At 35.0% G+C, this 20,212-nt stretch overlaps 1 protein-coding gene across 1 annotated transcript; it reads left to right on the forward strand.

Moving 5' to 3' along the window:
- The first annotated feature begins 10,012 nt into the window (after positions 1-10,012).
- On the forward strand, positions 10,013-11,439 carry LOC149210870 (uncharacterized). The gene has a single exon (XM_089394494.1). It carries the CDS (start codon positions 10,163-10,165, stop codon positions 11,297-11,299), a length of 1,137 nt encoding a protein of 378 aa, XP_089250620.1. The 5' UTR covers positions 10,013-10,162; the 3' UTR covers positions 11,300-11,439.
- The last annotated feature ends 8,773 nt before the right edge of the window (positions 11,440-20,212 follow it).

The following is a 20,212-nucleotide window of genomic DNA, read 5'->3' on the forward strand; positions in this document are numbered from 1 at the left end:
TTGGTGTCAGACCTCAGTTCAGGCGCTCAGAATGAAGGAAATCTTGTATACGCAGGTTCACCTTGCCAAAGACGCGTATACACGCAGGTTATACGTTCAGAAGTCGTGTATGCGTATACATGCACTTTTATGCACATAAAAGCGCGTACATGGTGGGAAACTTATTTTTGGTCCATGGTTGTTAGTCCTTGGAATTTGAACCTATGGTTTTGGACCAAGGTATCTCATCAGAAGTGTTGACCCTAGGTTTTGGGCCCTTGGTATTGGTTTATTATGGTTTTGGACCGTGGTATTGTGGAAGGCCTAAAACTATAAAAGAGGAAGGAGATCATGTGACAAGGCATCATCTGAATTATTATTGAATATCTGATAATGTACGAGATCTGAAATATTGGTGATTAGCATTGTGGAGCAGATCTGGATCTGAATGAAGGAGGAACCTTAGCGAAAAGAAGGATAAGTTCTATTGATGGGTCATAATCTCTTGGCTTGAATGATAATATCTTTGCATGATTTTGATCTGTTATATCTGGCACATGCGTGATCTATAAATCTGATAATTTGGGTTAATCAGTGCCTGAATACTTGAAAGAGTGAATTATGTTTGTAGATCTGTACGCAGGTTCAGTTCAGCTAAGGCGCGTATATACGCAGGTTCAGTGAAGGAAAACAGCATATACGCAGGTTGTTCCATACGGAGAAGCGTATGCATGCAGGTTTCAGGCCATTAAAGTAGTGTATACATTTTGAGTTGTGTTTTTGCTGCTTCTGTTTATTGCTGCAGTGTTCTGGGTTCAATTTTGGTGTGTGGTACTGTTACTGTGATCTGGGTACAGTCATCAGAGAGGTGTTTATGTTGATTTAGTTTTGGTGAAAAGGTGATTGGTTGATGCAGAAATTCTTGATGGTTGATTGATGTTATTTGTGGATCCAGTCTGAAAATTTATGAAACGTGGTCCTTGAAGGAGAGAGAAGGTTGTAGCCTTCTGTAGGCCAACACCTACGTACTAGTATCTTGGCTAGTGCAAGAGCTAAGGGGGTTGTAGCTCCCTTCCAGAAGAAGCTGGAAAACGAGAGAGAGTTGTAGCTCTCTGCAGGTTGCAACTTGCATACTGGTAAAAGGATTGCACCAGTACATTTGTAAAAAGAAGTTTCTAATTAAAGAAAAGATAGAGACGAATTGCAGCAGGTGGGTTTCACCCACATTGGGTTTCCACCTTATATCTTGTATTCTTGTGTGCGATTGTCTTTCTGCTCTGCTTTATTGTTTCTGGTTACTGTTTATTTGCTTCTGAATCACAAATTAATAACTAACATCTGAAAGATAAATCAAATTATAAGTCTGCTTTGTATACGCGGGTTTCTTTATCTATAATTGCGTATATACGCGGTTTTTATTAAGAAAAGTAGCGTATATCATCTGGAATTGAAAAGGAAACATTTGACTTGATAATACTGATTGACCCCCCCCCCCCCTCTCAGTATTATTTCCAACATAAACTAGTTTGACCATCATGGATTGTGGCACTTTTGACAAGCTGCACACAATATTATTTTGCGAAGTAAAGTACAAAGTAGTGGCATTTGAATTTGCACACTTTCATGATCTATTTTTAACTATTTTTTTTTGTGGGGTGGGGGGGGTGTTCATATTTTTTACTTTTTTGATCTTTTTATTTCTTTTAGTCCTTTGATTATTCCTTTAGGACTTACCCTCTTTACATTTTTTATTTTTAATATGGTAAAACATTTTGCAGAAAACAAAAGTATGTACAATATTACAAGACTAACCATAGCCAATTCAAAATTATGAATCCTATTATTATAGGACCCTAACACTCTCCATAACTCAACTAGCCACAACTTATTTTAAGTGGGCCTGGGATTTCAAATATTATGTCCCATTGACGATGCATTTCTCCTTACAACTACGTAGGTAGAATATGCACATGTTCTTGCATGATATCTTGCCAAAATTGAATAATAAGTACAAATAACATCATGATTAGCACTGGGTGCCACAAAAGTTTCAAGTGGGATAAATGTTTTGGTTGCATTTGCAAAAGGAATGACTTGTAGGAGACCATAGAAAACTTGAACCACTCTACTATGGAACTTACACCATCATCAAGGATGTGCATGACAATGATTTTGAGCTAAGGTCCCCCCATTCCTTGGCTTGCAAGCGGTTTTCAATGTGGACCTCCTTCAACCATACTTTCCACTATTGTTGGACACATTTGAAATTGTAGAGAAACTGACACTAAAATAGCTCAATCTAGATTGCATTGAATAATCTGCAACTGATGATATCATGGACACACATATTAAGAACACTTGAAAATAGAGGATCCAACTATATTGGGTTGTCAAAGTAGGCCAACTCTTGTACCAAGGCAAGTGGCTTAGCAAGGACCAAGTTCAATAAGAATTTATTCATCTCATGGAGGCACTCAATGGAATGCATAAGATTACTTATTAAGGAGGGAGGACTCATCCAGGTGGATATCGGTGTCCACCAACCTATTCTACCTATCTCACAACACAATTTCCTATTTTGGTAATTTTCTATTTCTGAAAGTTTTCAGGTCCTAAGCTTGTGGAGCCATTTTGAGGCCCTAAATGGTGTTTTGTGGGGAAAGAGGTACCTATATGGTTTTCTCCTCATATAAAACTTTCTAGTGGGCTATTTTCTCCTCCAAATGAAGATCGTATATGAAAGTTATGACCCTAGGAAGTTGATGTTCCAACTTATCCCATTGGGGTCCATAAGCCTTTGGTGCTTCATCTCCTAGGGTTAGGATTTAGGATGCTTATGGTTTATTATTATTTTTTCATGATAAAAAGGCTAAAGAATCACCTTAATATAATTCAGAAGGCACATAACCATCACATCTCTTCTCATAGATTTGCTTTGATTCTGCATGTAAACAATTTCAACATTTTGTATTTATTAATTGAAGTCTAGTTTCAATGTGTTTATGTGTTTTGGTTTTAAATATGTATTCAATTTCATTCCCTTGATAAATTCAGATCATAAAGATACCATATGCGGGCAAGTAGTAACACATTTTTTCTTTGGATAGATTTGTGTTCACTTTGGGATACCAAGTAGCATTGTTTCAAATACAGACACAAGCTTTCTTAGAAAATTTTAGACTAAATTGTAGGAGAATATGGAAACAAAGCTAAATAGGTATATAGAATTCCATCCACATACATATGGACATATAGAAGCATTCAATATGAATTTGGTGTAGCTTTGGAAGGGCTACAATCAGAATCATCTAAAGACTTGGAATGAAAATATGATATATATACAACACTATTATAACAAAGTAGTCCACACTTCTATTGGTAAGTATCCATTTGAAACTTGTATGTTCCACCTTCACCTTTGGATATTACATATGGGAAGTAAGGAAGAATAAGGGAGGACCTTACAGGGGATGCCTTGAGGGATAAAAAAAATTGTAGAAAAGATTAGGAAAATCCATATACAGGTAAAAGAGACACTGCAGAAGTCACATGAAAAATACACGGTCGGGCATGATCAACATAGAACAAAGAATTGGTTCAAGGTGGGAGACAAAGTATGGTTACAATTGAACAAGGAGAGGCTACAAGACCATGGTAATAAAATCAAGGCTCTGTAGTATGGTCCCTTTTAGATAGTATAAAAGATGGGTGATAACACTTATAAGCTTAGTATAACCCCATACATGCACATTTACCTAGTTGTGAATGTAGAGAATATGAAACTCTATTAGCCTTCCATGCAGATCAAGAAGAGGAAAACATATTTCCTTCTATAGAGGATTTGGCACCAGATGCACAGGAAGAGTTGATAGTAGATACAACTCTACAAAAGAGATCTAGAACTACAATACATGGGAAATATGACCTTTTGTAGATTAGGTTGAAAGGAAAACTTCAACGAAATGCTAAATGGTACACCTGAGAGAAGGTGGATTTTTTTTTATTCGCCTCATTAAGTAGACAATTTTGGGGACCAAAAGCCTCCCAAAATTGGGAGGTGTGATCTAGATTAGATTATTGTGTTTTTTTCATCCATTTCAATTATTTTAGAGTGGAAAAAGTGGAGGAATCAACTCATAGGACCATATTTATCAACATGACATGGTTCAGAAAATTGGGGTCTAAAACCTCCTGAGAGCATTTTTAGGCATCAAATGACATTTTTTTGGGGTAAAACTTTATCACGTTAGTGCATATTTTTTTTCCTATTCTACATAGATATTTCTTTCCAATGGCACATCAATCTCCTCAATCAGAGTATGTATGTAAAATTTATACCACTCAGAAGTTAACCTTCCTATTTTGTCCACCATAATTTTAGAGGATGCCACATCAACCCCATTACTCATGGAAAATGGGCTATCCATGTGATCTTGATCAAGGGGACTCTAGAAAATTCTATATTGTAACTCTAGTTAAGAGTTTAAGGAGTCAAACCTAACCACTAGGAGGTTATTAGGTTGTGTTATAACCATGCCACTAGGAGGGAAAAGAGTTCCATTCTTTTCAAGTGTATCTTGTTCCATAAATGAGCATAGTAGCAGAGAAGGATGGGGAGATAGAAAACAAAGAGGATTCACGCACTATAGTAGCCCATGGAACATAGGTCAAACTTATTTGTACTTGCATCTATTTCTATTCAAAGAAATAGAGCAGAGTGGCCTCACCTTCCAATTGGGTTTTCTCCTGAAATGGTTTCCTAGGATATATCTTGTGTCAATCATGGTTTGTGATTTTTTATTTTGTTGTTCTCTATTTTATGCATAATTATAATTTGCATGCTTATGAAATAAACAATAATTTATAGATCCAAAAATATAAAGAGAAATAAACCCTCATAGTGTAGATTTCATACTTTTAGGTATAATTTATCAAATATGTTGTACCGAACTGTCTAATAGAATATCCATGATAGTTTATGGATCGGAAAAATATCTATGCATAAAAAACATATAACATGTCAATTCAAGTTAAATTATCATCACCTAGCAATTGAAATAGGTGTATGGCAGGGAAAATGTTAGGGGCTAATATTCGCAAGTGGGCTAATTTTCCATGCTTTTTACAAAAAAAATGATTCGTTAATTTCCATTTTTTCTAAAAATTATTCACCCAAATTTTATAGTTTAAAATTGTTTTACCTTAAAAATCGCCAAAATTTTATATAGAGGCTATATCACAATTATTACAAATTTGAATAATTTTAGAAAACATTTTACAAATTGCATATTATGTACTAGTGAGATTCGCCAAGGTTTCTAAAATTTAAAATAAACTTTGATCCTTAAAATTTTACCTGGTATATGGCAAATATAAATTAAGAAGAATGCCTACGATGTTTACTTTACAAGAAAGGAGAAATTAAAGATAAGACAGAAGCATTTGTGGCTCTATTCCTCTAGTTCCTCATCCAATAGGATGGAGTTTGATGAAGTGATTGCATATGCTAGGAATTGATCATTGTCCTCCTTGCAATTTCCTAGAGAGTCTTCTTAGTTGTTGACTATGATTTTAAAGTTAAAAATCTCTCTACATAATGCATCAAATTTATGATCCATTATGTTCAACCTATGAAGGATAGCCTATTATTGGTTTCCTTATCTTCAACAACTTATGTAATGAATGTTTGTTCATTCAAATAGTTCAATTATTTTAAATATTTTTGTGTCTTTGATCCTTATATACCCTAAGTCTTAAATCTACTCTTTGAATTCCCTTCCAAGTGTTCCTTGGTAAGTTGTTTCCTCTTTTGTTTGATGCTTTCTCCATACTAGCCATATCAATTTTAGTTTCCCCAAAGAATCTACACTAAATTATAGGGCCACCATAATTGTATCTAATTGAGCTCTAATAAAGTGAGGAGTTTGAAAGGCGATGGATGGGTTAGAAAGAGGAAGAGTGCCTTGGATGGAACTTGTTTTGTTGCATGCAAGCAGGGAAAACTTTAGGGGCTAATATTTGTCCATGGGCTAATTTTCTATACTTTTTCCAAAAAAAAGATTCACTAATTTCCATTTTTTTGTAAAAATGATTCACCCAAATTTCATAGAATGAAATTAATCAACCCTAAAAATCACCAAAAAATTATATATAGACTACATAAGAATATTATAAATTTGAATATTTTTACAAAGAGATCTCCAAACATTTTATAGATTTCATATTATGGACTAGTGGGATTCACCAAGGTTTCTAAACTTTAAGATAAATTTCCATCCTTAAAATTTTCCCTGCATGCAAGTGTGGCCCATTTACTTGTAGAATTAGTTATAGAAGGCTAACTCATAAAAGAGTTAGAAGATAAATAAAATGAGGATATACCACCTTAAGGGTACAAAAATAAAGGAAGATACAAAGAAATGGGCCTAGATGGATGCCTTTGAAGGGAGAGAGCTAATGGGTGAGGTGTGCCTACTACTAAAATAATCATCAACCCCTTGAGAATTGGGATATGGGTCTACCTCTAGATTTTTTCTAATTCATAAGCTTTGTCCTGGAGGAACCAATCCCATAGAAACGAATTATAGTAGGAGACGATGCCAAAATATGCAAACCTAGTGACCATTGACAACTCAACTAGTGGATGGTGGTGATTCAAGACAACACCAAACATATTTGAATGAAACATAAACCAAAGGGAAATGAAGGAACTAGGGACCAATTTAAGTACACAACTAGATTAACTTCCTAGAATTTTCTATCTATTAGAAACCCCAAATCCCTCATAGACCAATCCAAATTCGAAATCACAAAATAGAATAATATAAAGACCAAATAATTGAGGAAACAGAGTGAGGTATAATCATAGGGGTTTTTATCCACAACTACTTACCATATCCAAGTTTGAATACCACATACTTGGAATTGGTTGATCTTGCTACCTCTTTTATAGGGTCCTCCTACCTAAATTTGTTATTGCATGTAAGCCAATCAACCCCAACTTACTCCATGATTACAAGACAATCCATAATTTTGGATCCATCATATTTAAAACCACCTTTAGATGATGTGAATTAGCCATAAAACTTTCTATACATGACTTGTATTGTTTGTGCATCCCATTAGCTCTACATGACGTGACTATCCATAGCCTCTCCTAACCACATGTGATTAGTCCCAATCTCTTCGGTCAAAACTGCAAGTGGAACTTGTATTAGGTTGTGATGCCACCAAATAAATGAATATATTGAAGGTTGAGGCATCCTTGAGATAAACAACATCAAAACTAAAAGTTTATTTTTTGTAATTCATCATATAGTTCATAGATCCTATAAGTTTCCTTGTGGACATAAATAAAAATATTTTATTCAATACAATTTATGGTATTCACCCATTTGAAAAGTAGCATATTTCCTCATTAGAGACATTGTTAAAATGTTACGACTTCATGGATTGGTTTTCACCTCCCTTGCATTTGCACCTTAACCTTATTCACTGGTAAAGTTGTTAATTTAGTTGTAGGAATGGAAAACATTGCATTCTTGCTAGATCCTTAAAACTATTGCTAATAAAAAACATGTCTTCCTTAAATTAATGTATCTACCACCAATATAGATCCATTTTAACCATAGATCTACCAAGAGCCCAGAGGGATCAAGTCTCATTATATGTAAACCTCCTTTTAGAATGCAAAACTTGAAAAAATATTTACACATCAAGAGATTTAATCCCTTTTAGTGCTTGATAAATACCTGATTTAGATGGATCTATAGTGGTTTTATGTCTCTATATATACACCATGTGTAATTTTTCATTGTTTCTATTGTATTTTGAATAATTTATTATTATTAATATTTTATGTTAAACAATGAATGAATTACACATTTCTCTTTTATTTATTTTACCTTTAATTACATTTTCTTTTTGAGTATTGAAAGATTTTACTAAAGTCTCTCTCTCTCTCTCTCTCTCTCTCTCTCTCTCTCTCTATATATATATATATATATATATATAGATAGATATATATATATATTTGTTAATATTGATATTCAAACAATTTATTTAAGTTTTATATTCAAATAATTATAAAAGAAATATAAGTTTTTTTTTTGTTTTAATTATATCATTTAACATAGATATGGAAATATTTTATTTATAACTCCAAAAATAAAAATTGAAATCTTTTTACCACATCTTTTTCATACTAGATTGTAATATTATCAATGAACTATGTGAGCCCAATGAGAATGAGATTATTGATGTTTTATAATGATTTTAATTAAAACTAACAAAATATGTATAATCATTTACATTTTTATTATATCAACATTTTTTTATTTGAATTATTTTTTTAAGGACTTGTCAACTCCAAGTTAAGAATTGATAGAATTACACATCACCCTCATATTGGGCTATAGAATAAACCTTTGAGCTCAATTTTTAAAACTTTCTATGTAAAGATTGAAATGAAAACACAAAAGTGACAAATTTAATCTTCTCCCTGTTGGAAGGATAAGTCATAGTCATGACACCATCATGCTAGATTCATGTTCCCCAAACTTCATTAAATGTAGACGTGAATCCCCAAAACTTCATTAAATGTAATCATGCTAAATTAATGTTCCCCAAACTTCATTAAATGTAACCGTCAAGAGGGATGCTTAATGAACATGAAATATTTCTTTGGTTAAAAGTTTTTGGAAAAAAAAAAATCACAAATTATCATTTGGTTGTTTCAACCAAGGGGAAATTTTTTCATGACATTGCTTTGCTGTTTTTTAAAAGAAAGAAATAAGTGTGTCTATAATCAAGCTTGAAATTTTATTAGTAAAATTAATAAATTTAATCATGTAAAAATAAAAACCCTATATAAACCACCTAATAAAAAGATTATCCAAACATTTTCCATAAACATATAAATTTTTATTACCAATATAGATTTAATCATGTAAGAATAAAAACACCATATAAACCATTTAATAAAAAAATTATCCAAACATTTTCCATAAACATATAAATTTTTATTGCCATATAATTATATGTAATAACATTAACATTACTGTTATACATAGCTTTCCTATATCTCTACTTTATTTATAAAATAAAATTCATAACCACATCTTCTATTTTGTTTTTAAATACTTGTTACTTATCTTGTACTTCATTTATAATTATAATATCCTATAACAAAATCTAAAAAATTCAGATTACTATGTGTGAAAACATTACCTTTAAATGCTTAATTAAAATCATTTACAATGATCCTTTACCTTTGTCACCTTTTATATAAATAATTCACAACGAATTAATAACTTATGTTAGTTTGCTCAGGTCTTACGCTCACCCTGGATATGAGGTCGTAATCAAATGAAATAGTAGACCACTGCACACGTTCCAACTATAAAGGAGTGGTAGTCAATTTCGTAGGTAGCCATAAATTGGATTTCGTACCTACAGCTCATTTATCCTTTCTTTCTCTAACGGTGCTTTAGGCAACTTCTCTGTGAGTGAATTTTATTAGCCATTATCATCTGTCAATCACTTTATCTTGGAGGAGATGACATTGACTGATTTAACATATTACGGTGGAAATCTCATTTCAGACAAGATACCTACGATTGATTGAACATGTTATCTCGGACAAGATGGTATTCAGGGATTCAACAAGTGAGGGGGGAACAACATTGCTGATAAACTGTTACTGTTCTCCTCATATTAGATGTGCAAGCACAACCAAACTCAACATTGGAGTTACCTACTTTTGAGTCTTGACTCCAAATTTACTGGTAACCAAATTTAATACTAAACAGTAACAGAAAGCCAAATGGAGATGGTGATTTCAAGCGTTGTATCCACACCCACATGGACTGTGGGCTACCACAGTAACAGATCCATTCTGATTACAATTATCTTATCCATGAAGTACTGTCATCGAATCAATGTTGGCCACTGGTCTCATATTAGTTGCAGGGTTGGCAGCCACTGATATGAAGTCTTGTCTAATGATTGTCGATGTCCTTCCCTGCATCTTGACTATACCTATTTAAGGATAGGCCTTCTGATCGTTCAATTATACCTGTTGTTAAAAGGTGGTGTTGAAATAAGGGTTCTGTTTATTGAATTCAGCAGTGGGGTTTTTGAGATTTTGAGTTTAGCAGTTCTGGTGTTGAATCTACTCAGAGATATGGAGTTTTCAGTGACAGAACTGCACTGGGCAGTGAGATCAAATGATGTGGGCATGATTAAAAAGCTTCTGGAAGGAGGGAACCCAATACAGTCCTCTGATTCAATAGGCCGGACTCCTCTTCACTGGGCCACTGTTTTAGGCCATGAGAAGGCCTTAAAAGCCCTGCATCTGAACACATCCAGGCAGGTTATAGATACCAAGGATAAGCTTGGGAGGACACCGTTGCACCATGGCTGTGCAGGAGGCAGGACTCAGTTTGCAAGCATTTTGATAAAGAGGGGAGCTTCTGTGAATTCTAGGGATTCCAAAGGAAGAACCCCATTGCACCATGCAGCACAGAATGTAAAGGTAGATATGGTGGAATTGCTTTTGAAGAATGGTGCAAACAAGGATGTGGGGGATTACAATGGAGTAAGACCATGGGATTTGGCTCTGAAATGGGGTTGCCCAGATGAGTTTGGGGTCCTCAGGATTGAGTCTGCTCATTTGGGTTGTACTGCAGAGCCGAAAAATGGGTACCCAAAAATGGTGTTTTCAAATAAATGGAATGCGGTTCGAAATCAAGATATTTGTTCAGAGAAATCGTCTTCCCTGGATATGCTTATGAGTGAATGGAAAAAGGCTGAAGGTCAAAAAAAGAAGAGAGAATCCATTAATAGCCTAAAGAAAGCATTGAAATCATGGAGAGAAGCTGAAACAGAGACCAAGCTGGAAAATCAAAGGAAAGTAATTCATCAAACTGCTTCAATTGCTGAAGGCCGTAAAGACGAATTTTCTGCATTTTCTTCTCCTACATCAACAGCAGTGACTGTGAATAATTTCATACTGGATAAAGGATCAAGAATGGTTGCCTTTTATGCCCACCCAACTCGGAATTTTGGCTCCCAGGCCCTCCCTTACCAGTTTTGGCATTCCGATGAAAGCAAAGAAAAGCACAAGGCAGCTGATGTTTGGTGTTGCACAGAGTGGGAGTCTCCATTAAGAACCGAGGAGTTGAGAGCAATCACTGGTGGAATGGAAAGATGGGAGGGAATGGAGTTGAAATCAAGATCATGGTTACCTGCAGAAACACGGAAGGAGTCTTGGTTTCAAGGAAGAGAGGATGCACCAGCTTCGCCAGTTGAGGCAATATGATGTCATTTAAAGCTAAAGAGGCTTGATCGGGTCTTTACGCTATGTGAAAAATAGTCTAGTGGGCTTCTGTGTTTTTTTGCTCCCTCGTGCTGGACTTCTGTAATGTCTCTTGGTGGGATGATGGTTTCATCCACATTGGTGGTGACAATGGTCATATTATACATCACTTTTAACTATGTTTAAAAGAATATCATTATTCAATGTATTAATTTAATTTAATTTTTATATATTTAATAATGTTCTTTTTAATTTGGATGTTTAATTTTACATATAATTAGGAATGGGATATAAATATATTATGATATAAAATTATAATTATATATCTTTATAATTTGATATTAACAATGTTATAATTAAAATTTATAGTTGAAATTGACATTTTTGAAATTAAATTTATAATTTGGAATATCAATATTTACACTTTTATTGTTTAATTTTATTATTAAAATAATTGATATTTACACTTATAAAAATGAGAGTTCATGATTTAGATTTTATTTTATAAGTTAAATATTATGAAGTGGTTATTCAACTCTTTTTTGGATACGTCTATAGTTAAGATAGATCTACATGACAGTTACAATATCCTCTCTTTTCTAAGAGTGAGACAATAAAATGTCAAGAGAATAGCTTCTAGAATTAGGATAGTTCTTATATTGAATTTCGTGTATTGTCTTTAACTTCTCTAAATTTATTATTTCTTTCAAAAAGATAATAATGTTGACGATATTTTTTTTGTGTAAGCTTGGTAGATCTCCTTTTCTATTAATATTTCATAAACATATTGCCTTTGGTTTCAAAACACTGTTGGTGGCCTCAACCTGCCCGCAGGAAACTAGGTCTGTTGGCCACCTGTCTACATCAAATGTTGTCCAAAATTTAAACAAAGTAATTCTAATCATCCATGCTACATTGGCTACCTTATCTTCTATATGCTTCAGACTGGAAAAGTAAATGCTAACTATCATAAAAACAAAATTTAACTAACTGGACTGCTTCATTCATCTAAATAATCAACTAGGGTTGGGGCTTTCGTACTCGACCCCAGTACTTCGCTTTGCATCATAGTCTGGAGGTGTTGTTCAAATCTATTCAAACCGATATTTTTATGATACAACTGCATTTGGACAAACTGTATCTCCTTCTGAAGATCCTTTAGACTTGGTTATGTTGGTATGTCCTCTTCCAATTCTTCTCTTTCCTTGTAGGTGGTCATTTCTTTAGCCAAGATGTTTTTCATAACCCAATATTGTTGGATGGTCTGCCAAAACAATGTTTGGCGACCTTAGGTATTGCCTAGATCCTTGACTATTGTCTCCCATTCTTCCACCTAAATCTCTTCATTCTCGATGTTAGCATTTAGCTCTCTTTCCCATTCAGAAATAACTGCTTTCACTTCGGCTGGGGTTCCTACATAGTAGGCGTTGATGAGATTTTGCATACTTTCCTTTCTTGTTTTCCTTCCTCTTTCCCTTAAAGATTTGCTTGCGGATGGCTCCAGGCCTTTCATCTTTTTCTTTGTCTTTCTCGGTCTTCTGATCCCTTTCCTTCCTTCACCATCTGTTTCTTCTCACTGCTCCTTTCTTTCCTGTTCGAATGACACACTTGGACCAAGGCCTAGTAAGCACTGACATGGTTCAAGTGCCGTGTCGTCAGAGTCTTCTGAACACTGGCATTTATGCTACCTATAATAGAAACCAAAATTAAGACATTATAAACTGGAGTTAAATTATCCATAGTGAACACATACTAATTTATGATCTGGATTTTGGTCTTGGTTTTTTCACAATTCCTTATATTCTTTCTTTGATGCATGGCCTGTGAATTGGCTTTGTTCCTTCCTGAATTCCCAACATTCTTCCCCATTTCAGGTTGAGACTGCTCTGGTGCAGTCTCTTTCATCCACTCTGTGCCCTCTTTGCTGCTCCTTCCCCATGCGACTCCCAGGTTCCCCTCTCTTCCCTCAAAGGTTTGCAAGATAGAGGAAACTCCATCTTTCAGGTTGCTTCCCTTGAGCAATCAAATTTCCCCCTTGCCTGAATCCCTCAAGACCACCCTGAGCCTCCAACATCCTATGCTACCAACCCTGCCAACGAGGCTCCCAGAAGTCTTTCTCTCCTAGTTTTCTCCACCCCAAAGAGCAAGAAATTTCTTTAACCTTCCCTACCAGTCGACAATTTTGTTACTAGGCCGTGAGAATCATACCCTTTCCCAAGTAATCCCCCGGATGAAACTTAGCCAAAACCAGATTTGGACTTTCTCCCCTCCTCGGTTGCGAGGCCAGTTACTGGTCCCACTTCTACCAGCCCATTCTAGGTCTTGCTTCGACTCTATATTGAGGGGTTTCATCCAAACCAATAGGCTAGAGGTTGCACCTGGGTCGGGTTTCACTCCTAGCCTCTGGAATTTCTTTTTATATCCTCCCCCCCCAATCCAGAAACCCTTCCTTAACTGCCAGAAGAAGTTCTTCCTACAAATGCGGTGAAAACTGCTCAAAATGACGATACTGTCAGAATCAATTTGGCCCAACAGTCTCCTTCTGCCCCAGGACCTAGCTACCCTGAGCCGAGGTTTAGATATCCTTTCCCCCCTCCCCGGATAGCTATTAGGTCTATCCCACCCCAGGATGACAGGCCAATAATCCAAGGGAACCAGAAAGCTTCATTTCTATAATCGACTGGGGAAACCATAATAATTAACCAGCAATCATTAGAAGGACTCATTACTGTTCCTCTTACACCCGAAATTCACCTCAAATTCTAATTCATAATTTCCTTACCGACACAAGGGAGGGTTAGAAGGACATACCATGTTTTACAGGCGAAGGTTGAACGATGGTCGACGTCCCCCAACTCTCGGTGCTTGCCAACTCCGACTACGCATTCTACCTTCGCTTCCTACATGCAAATGCTCTGCAACCTTGCCACCTTTTCCTTTAATTTTCTCTTCCACCTACCCATCCTCACTCCCAAGGAACCCGCCACTTGCTTTGCTCCACTGGTTGCCTCCCTTCCCTTCGTGTGTGGGTCTCAAGATGAGCACCCACTTACCTTCCAATTAATATCCTTCATATTTTCCTTCCCACTTCCAAATGCTCCTGTCGTCCTAAGTTTTTTGGTTCTCCAGATCCACTTTCCAGCTCCCGTGCCATCTGTCCAATCTCACTTCCCTCTGCTCGCCGTGCCATTTGCCCAACCTATCTTCCCTCTGCCTTCCATTGCCCGTCACACCCTAATCGGGGGAATAATGTTGACAATATTACTTGTATAAAGAAAAATATATATACAAGATAACTTTAAATTTTCTACCATTGATGTTAATATTTGTCCATTTGAATTCTTCTCCTTTCTATTGTGGCTTATTTGAATTCTTGCTTTCGATAGTAGAAAGGAGACTTTTAGAAAAGTGATTTCTCTCTCCTCTAGCCTATCATATTTTTTAAGCATTTAACTCATAATGGTAAAATGAGGATATAACCATCACATTCAATCACAAAAAATTGGAGGCAGTTCCTTTATATAAGTAACCTGGCCTTGAATTGGATTGCACTTATAATTGAAACTCTTGCATTAAGAAATAGGTAATGTGAGACATGAAGGTCCTCTATTGTATGGAAAATAATCACAGATAAATTTAGCTATGGAGATAGAAATTAAGGAAGTTTCTATCTCAAATGTTTATATAAGCAATGATTTTGCATTGTTGTCATGTTTGCGTTTGAGGATTCTCTCAAGAATCTTGGAAGAAGTTGAAAGGATTAAAAAATATTTCTTATTAGAAGAACTAGGAGTTAAAATACAAATCCCTTACTTTGTAATTTTTTTATGTGGTTCACAGACTCTGGAAATTGGTGACTACTATGTCCATAGGAATATTTGTACTAGGTAGCTCCACTCAAAGGGATCACTTCCTTTTAACTCAACCACAAAGCCTAACCTCGAGGGTGTTGAGAGAATTGAAGTTGCAATTTATCAATAGAAAAAGTGCTTTAACAATGGGGACTTGGCCAATTAAACTAACCCTCAGGGCTAATTGCTTACTTTATTAATATTAGAAGAAACATGGGTATTATCCTTAAAAGAAGAAGAAATATGTTATAGCATATATTACTAAGTTAAAATGTATGGACATGAAAAAATAACCATTGTAAACAAATATTGAAAGTTAAGATAAGGGTATGTACCACTGAATATTAAATGTATCAAAGAATGGGGAATTGAAGATGTATACTTTTTGGATGAACCATGAGCTATTTAAGACTTGGTACAAAAGTAAGAATAAAGAAGTTGTCGGATAAACTTGGTCAAAGTATCTGATCCTATCAATGTAACATCAATCTAATGTTTAATTACATGGAATAATAGTAGCAACAAGAGAAATCTATATGAAATCTTTGTTCAAAAAAACATATAAGATGCCAATTTATGTTAAGTTCCCATTATCTAGCAATTGAAATAAGTAGATGTAAAAATATAAAGTTACAAGAAATTCATGTTTTCTTTGTAAATGGAGAGAAATTGAGGATTAGACGCCTATGAAAAATAAGACTAAAACACTCAAATTAACATGAAGTTTTGAGTAGATTACATAGCTTGTTTAATTTGCTAGCAAAATAAGTAGGCCATTATATTAGGATTTTTGTAATTATTATTATTATTATAAGCTAGATAGTTTTAATATTAATATAAAACCACAAAGAGTACAAGCATCATTGTTTGTGGCTTGCCACTTGGGAAACTAGGACCACAACATTGTCAAAAATTCATTGTTTTCATCTTACAAAAAAATATAAACTTCTATAAGGTGGCTAAAGGATGAAATATATGTCTTCCTATCCTATGAAGGACAACAAAATGAAACAAAAAACTAGTGATGAAGGAGGTGTTGACATGCATAAATGACCATTCATTAATGTAAGGGAAACAACCCAAACCGAGGTTCTTTAGGCTCAACTTAAGTCGTTTGGTGTCATTGCTTCTGACTGATTTTAAAACTCCATAAGCCACGAAAATTATTTTCTCCTTGAGAGGAGACTTCTTTAAGTTCAAATCATTCTAAAGTCTAAATGCAATATTGATCTAAATAACAAACAAATTAATCTAAATGTAATAAATCCTAACAAAATTATTTAATCTAAGACTAATCTTGGGAGAAAATAATTTTTTTTAAAGGGATTTAGTACGCAAAAGAATGATTATATTGCTGATAATTTAAAGACATTTAAATTACAACAATATATGAGTGCATCAATATTTGAGAAACAAAGGACAAATCATTACCGTTGATTTTGTTTAACATGATGGGCATACAAGTCTGACTCAGACTTACAATTTGCAGATACCATAGGGTCAAAATTTTCTCCATAAACACTAATTTTAGTCTCGTGGTTGTGTTGCGATTGATTCAAGTAAAGGATGGGATTACGAGCTCACCATCTATGGTATTCATAGGGTTTGGGTCAGATGGTTTTCCAAGTTTTTGCTGCATTGAGATCTGATTAATTGACGGGGCTTTGGTCTGAAGAAAATTTACATAAATAATGCCCCTAGGCATCACCAATCTTACGAGGAATTATCTGCCCATTATGGGATGGAAATTTATTAAAATTATTGTTGTGGAGGAAAACCTCCCAAGAGTCTCCGAACTGCAAATAACTTGAATTTGACCAAGATTAAAATTAAGTTGGTGAATCCTTCATTTTTGAATTGGTAGATTTAGAACATGCCTATGGTTTCAAGATTGACAGGCTGGTATCGATTCAGGAGTGGCTTATGGATTGCAGCAAGAAAAAGAAATTTTGGCGCAGAATTGGCATCTTAGCATTATGGTTTATATGGAAAGGGCGAAACTCCTGCATTTTTAATCATTCCAAATTTTCCCCAGCTAAGGTTATCGATCAAATTACTGTTTATGCTGAATCTTTCCCTCAGGAACCAGCTAAGAGATTAATATCATCCTCAGACAGGCTTTCTTATGTTCGTCCTCATTAGCCTTCTGCCTTTTTCGATGGGGCAGCTCAACAGGGTCAATGCGGATGCGGCTTCTACATATTTATTTCTGAAAGTTCTCAATTCTCTGCTTATTGGCATGGGGGTCAGGGATCTAATAATATGGCGGAAGCTATGGCTCTCTCTGGCCTTCTGAAATTTTGCATATTCCTTGATATTCAGCAGATGGATTTTTATGGTGATTCAAAGCTATGGGTTGATTCGGTTAACCAGAAAAACTGCATTCAGGCTCATCATCTGTCTGGCTAGAGAGATAGGATACAGTTCTATTGGTCCTGCCTGGAGAATTGCTCAATTCAACACATCAATAGGGAAGAAAACAGTACAGCAGACGGTCTTTCAAAAAAGGGACTCTTCTCTGCTTCAGAATTTTGGCATCTCGACATTGTATCTGATGATGTCCATTATCAGATATCTGATTTTGCCCTTCCAGATTTGTAAAGAAATTGCATGGCAGCCGTCCTCTCTTTGGAGTTTTTGATATCAGAATTTATCAAAGTCGAATACAGAGTCAATTGTTTTTCTGATATAGGCTTTTTGTTCTTATATACAGAGGGGATCATATCTCTGCTCCTGCACAACAGAGAAAAAATGTATTATTCTGATTTTATATACTTCATATAATATATATCGCTTTTTTCCTTTGAAAAAAGTTTTGGCTAGAAACTAATGGCAGAAAAAGGAGGAAGTGAAAGAAAAAAAAAAAAGCGCCACTTCCGTATGGTTAATTTTGGTCATAAATTGGCAGCAAAAAGGAAAGAATGATATCTAGAAAAACTAGTTAAAGCTTTGGAAATCATCCAGCAAGCATGGAAGCATGTTGATGGTATCAAGTGAGTGTGAAAAAAGGAAGAATTGATCCTGTCAAAGAAGAGATAATTTGGACCGTATGAACAGGAAAAGACAATAAAAGAATCAGTGAGGAAAATATGAAGGCAAAAATCAGAGAAGAGGCCCAAATGTTACCGAATTTCATTCTCGCACTGCTAAATCTATTTTAATATTTCTGATAAATTATGATTTGTTAAGATCTATTGTATTGGTCGATGATCCATATGCTAAAGAATGTAATCAGGGATATTTCTATCTTTGGATATAATAAAAGGGTATCTATTGTTGGGAGATTTCATTATGTTACATGTGTGGATTGTTTGTGATTGTGCATCTATTTAATTTTTTTTTTTTGTATCAAGATCGTGTACAATTTTCTTTATTCTTCTCTTTTGCAAGGGTTCTTTTATCATTTTGTAATTGTTAATGGTTGTTATTATCTATTTAACTCATAAACTTAATCTTGTCACCCTCTAAGTCTCAATCATCATGCTTAAATCTTGGCAAGACCTTGGTGCGACATTCCTCCCTTGTAGAAGATTGAATATGTTGGTGCTAAGCTAGAGTATGGTAGAAACCTTTGTTAGCACCCTTAGGAAGAACCCTAGTCTCTATACTAAAATTTCACCAACAAATGGTTCCGTTGTTGACACCTAAAATATAGTTGGTGTTTTAGATAATAGTGACTAATATCAACAAGAGAAACATTTGAAATGGTGGAAAGAGAAGTGTGATTCCTTTATTTATCAGTAGGCCCAATTACAACAAAGAACCTAGATTGGGTATGTGATGAGATCATTTTTTTGGAGCATGCTTATGACTAATACATGATATTTTCGGTTGAGTTCACTGAGAAATTGTATCATTGGTTGAGTGAGCTACTACATTCTTTGATAATTGGGAGCATTAGTTGGATCTTCAAGACATAGACTACATCTGATCTAGCTACATCACATTGGTTGGATCATGAGCTCACTAGAGCAGTGTAATTTTGGTTGCAACCTTTATTGGAGGGATACATTATTGCATTTGTGGTAGAGCACTACCAGTCATTTTCCTACACAAAAGTGGTACTTATATTTGGGCTAAGAGGAATGTTATTAAAAGAGATCACTTTGTGGATTAAGGTTTTGATGGTTGAAGAAAGAATGCTTCCATTTCCTCCAAATAAAATGGCATCCTAAAAACCTTGTCCTTCGGTGGGCAGGTAAATTGTGGGAGATAATGAATGGTTACAGATGTTGACAAAGAGGTTTGATGGATGGATATGAGATGAAGAATGCCCAATATTTTAGAGCAATGAGGAGGTCACAAATATGATGAATGGAGAGAACGGAATATGTAAGAGATCTAAAGAAAAGAAGGGAGTTAAAGTAGATAGGAGATGTGTTAGCCAACCTTAAGAAGCATAAGGGAGTGTTGAAAGGAGATACTAGCTCCAATGTAGGAAGAGGGTCTAGAGGAAGTGAGGATGGAGAACATAGTCAAGACGATATTGTTTACTAGGAATCAGATGAAGCCTTGATGCCAAACCTAATGATTGCAGAATCTAATCCTAGTACCACTGCAGACAAAGAAATAAATTTCATACTAAGAAGGATATTTTATGAAGATCATATATTTCCTAAAATTAATGTTCTTTAAGGTAGAAACTCAGCTATTCCTCCTCCATTCCCTCCCCTAATGTTGTATTCTAACCCAATAATGTTTTTTCCCAAACTCATTAAATTAAATTTCTGTAAGGTAGATGTGAGTAGTAGTCCTGTTGGAATATATAGAGACTTGTAGATTGTTACTTATTTTCCTTATATTGATAATTAGTTATGATGTTAGTTGGTCTTTGATTACTTCTTTAGTTTTGTTCATCAAGCAATTACCAAAAATAGTAAAGATCACTAGAGATAGAGTACACAAGATATAGGCTCCAAGGCAGGGAAACACCCCTCCAGAGGGAAAACCCATAAAATGCTTTTCTTCTTCTTAATAATCTACTTACAAAAGAGACTTCCAAGGCCCAAAGACAAAATCCAACAAACCCTACAAGCCCCATGTCAACCCTTGTTGGGCATGAAAT

This window comes from Pinus tabuliformis, chromosome 1_2 (assembly GCF_031772625.1).
Source record: "Pinus tabuliformis cultivar Carrire ecotype Pingquan chromosome 1_2, CPIR1, whole genome shotgun sequence".
NCBI classification, from domain to species: Eukaryota; Viridiplantae; Streptophyta; class Pinopsida; order Pinales; family Pinaceae; genus Pinus; species Pinus tabuliformis.

Excerpts from the sequence above, each read along its gene's own strand:
- LOC149210870 (XM_089394494.1), top strand. The coding sequence starts at position 10,163 with ATGGAGTTTTCAGTGACAGAACTGCACTGGGCAGTGAGATCAAATGAT.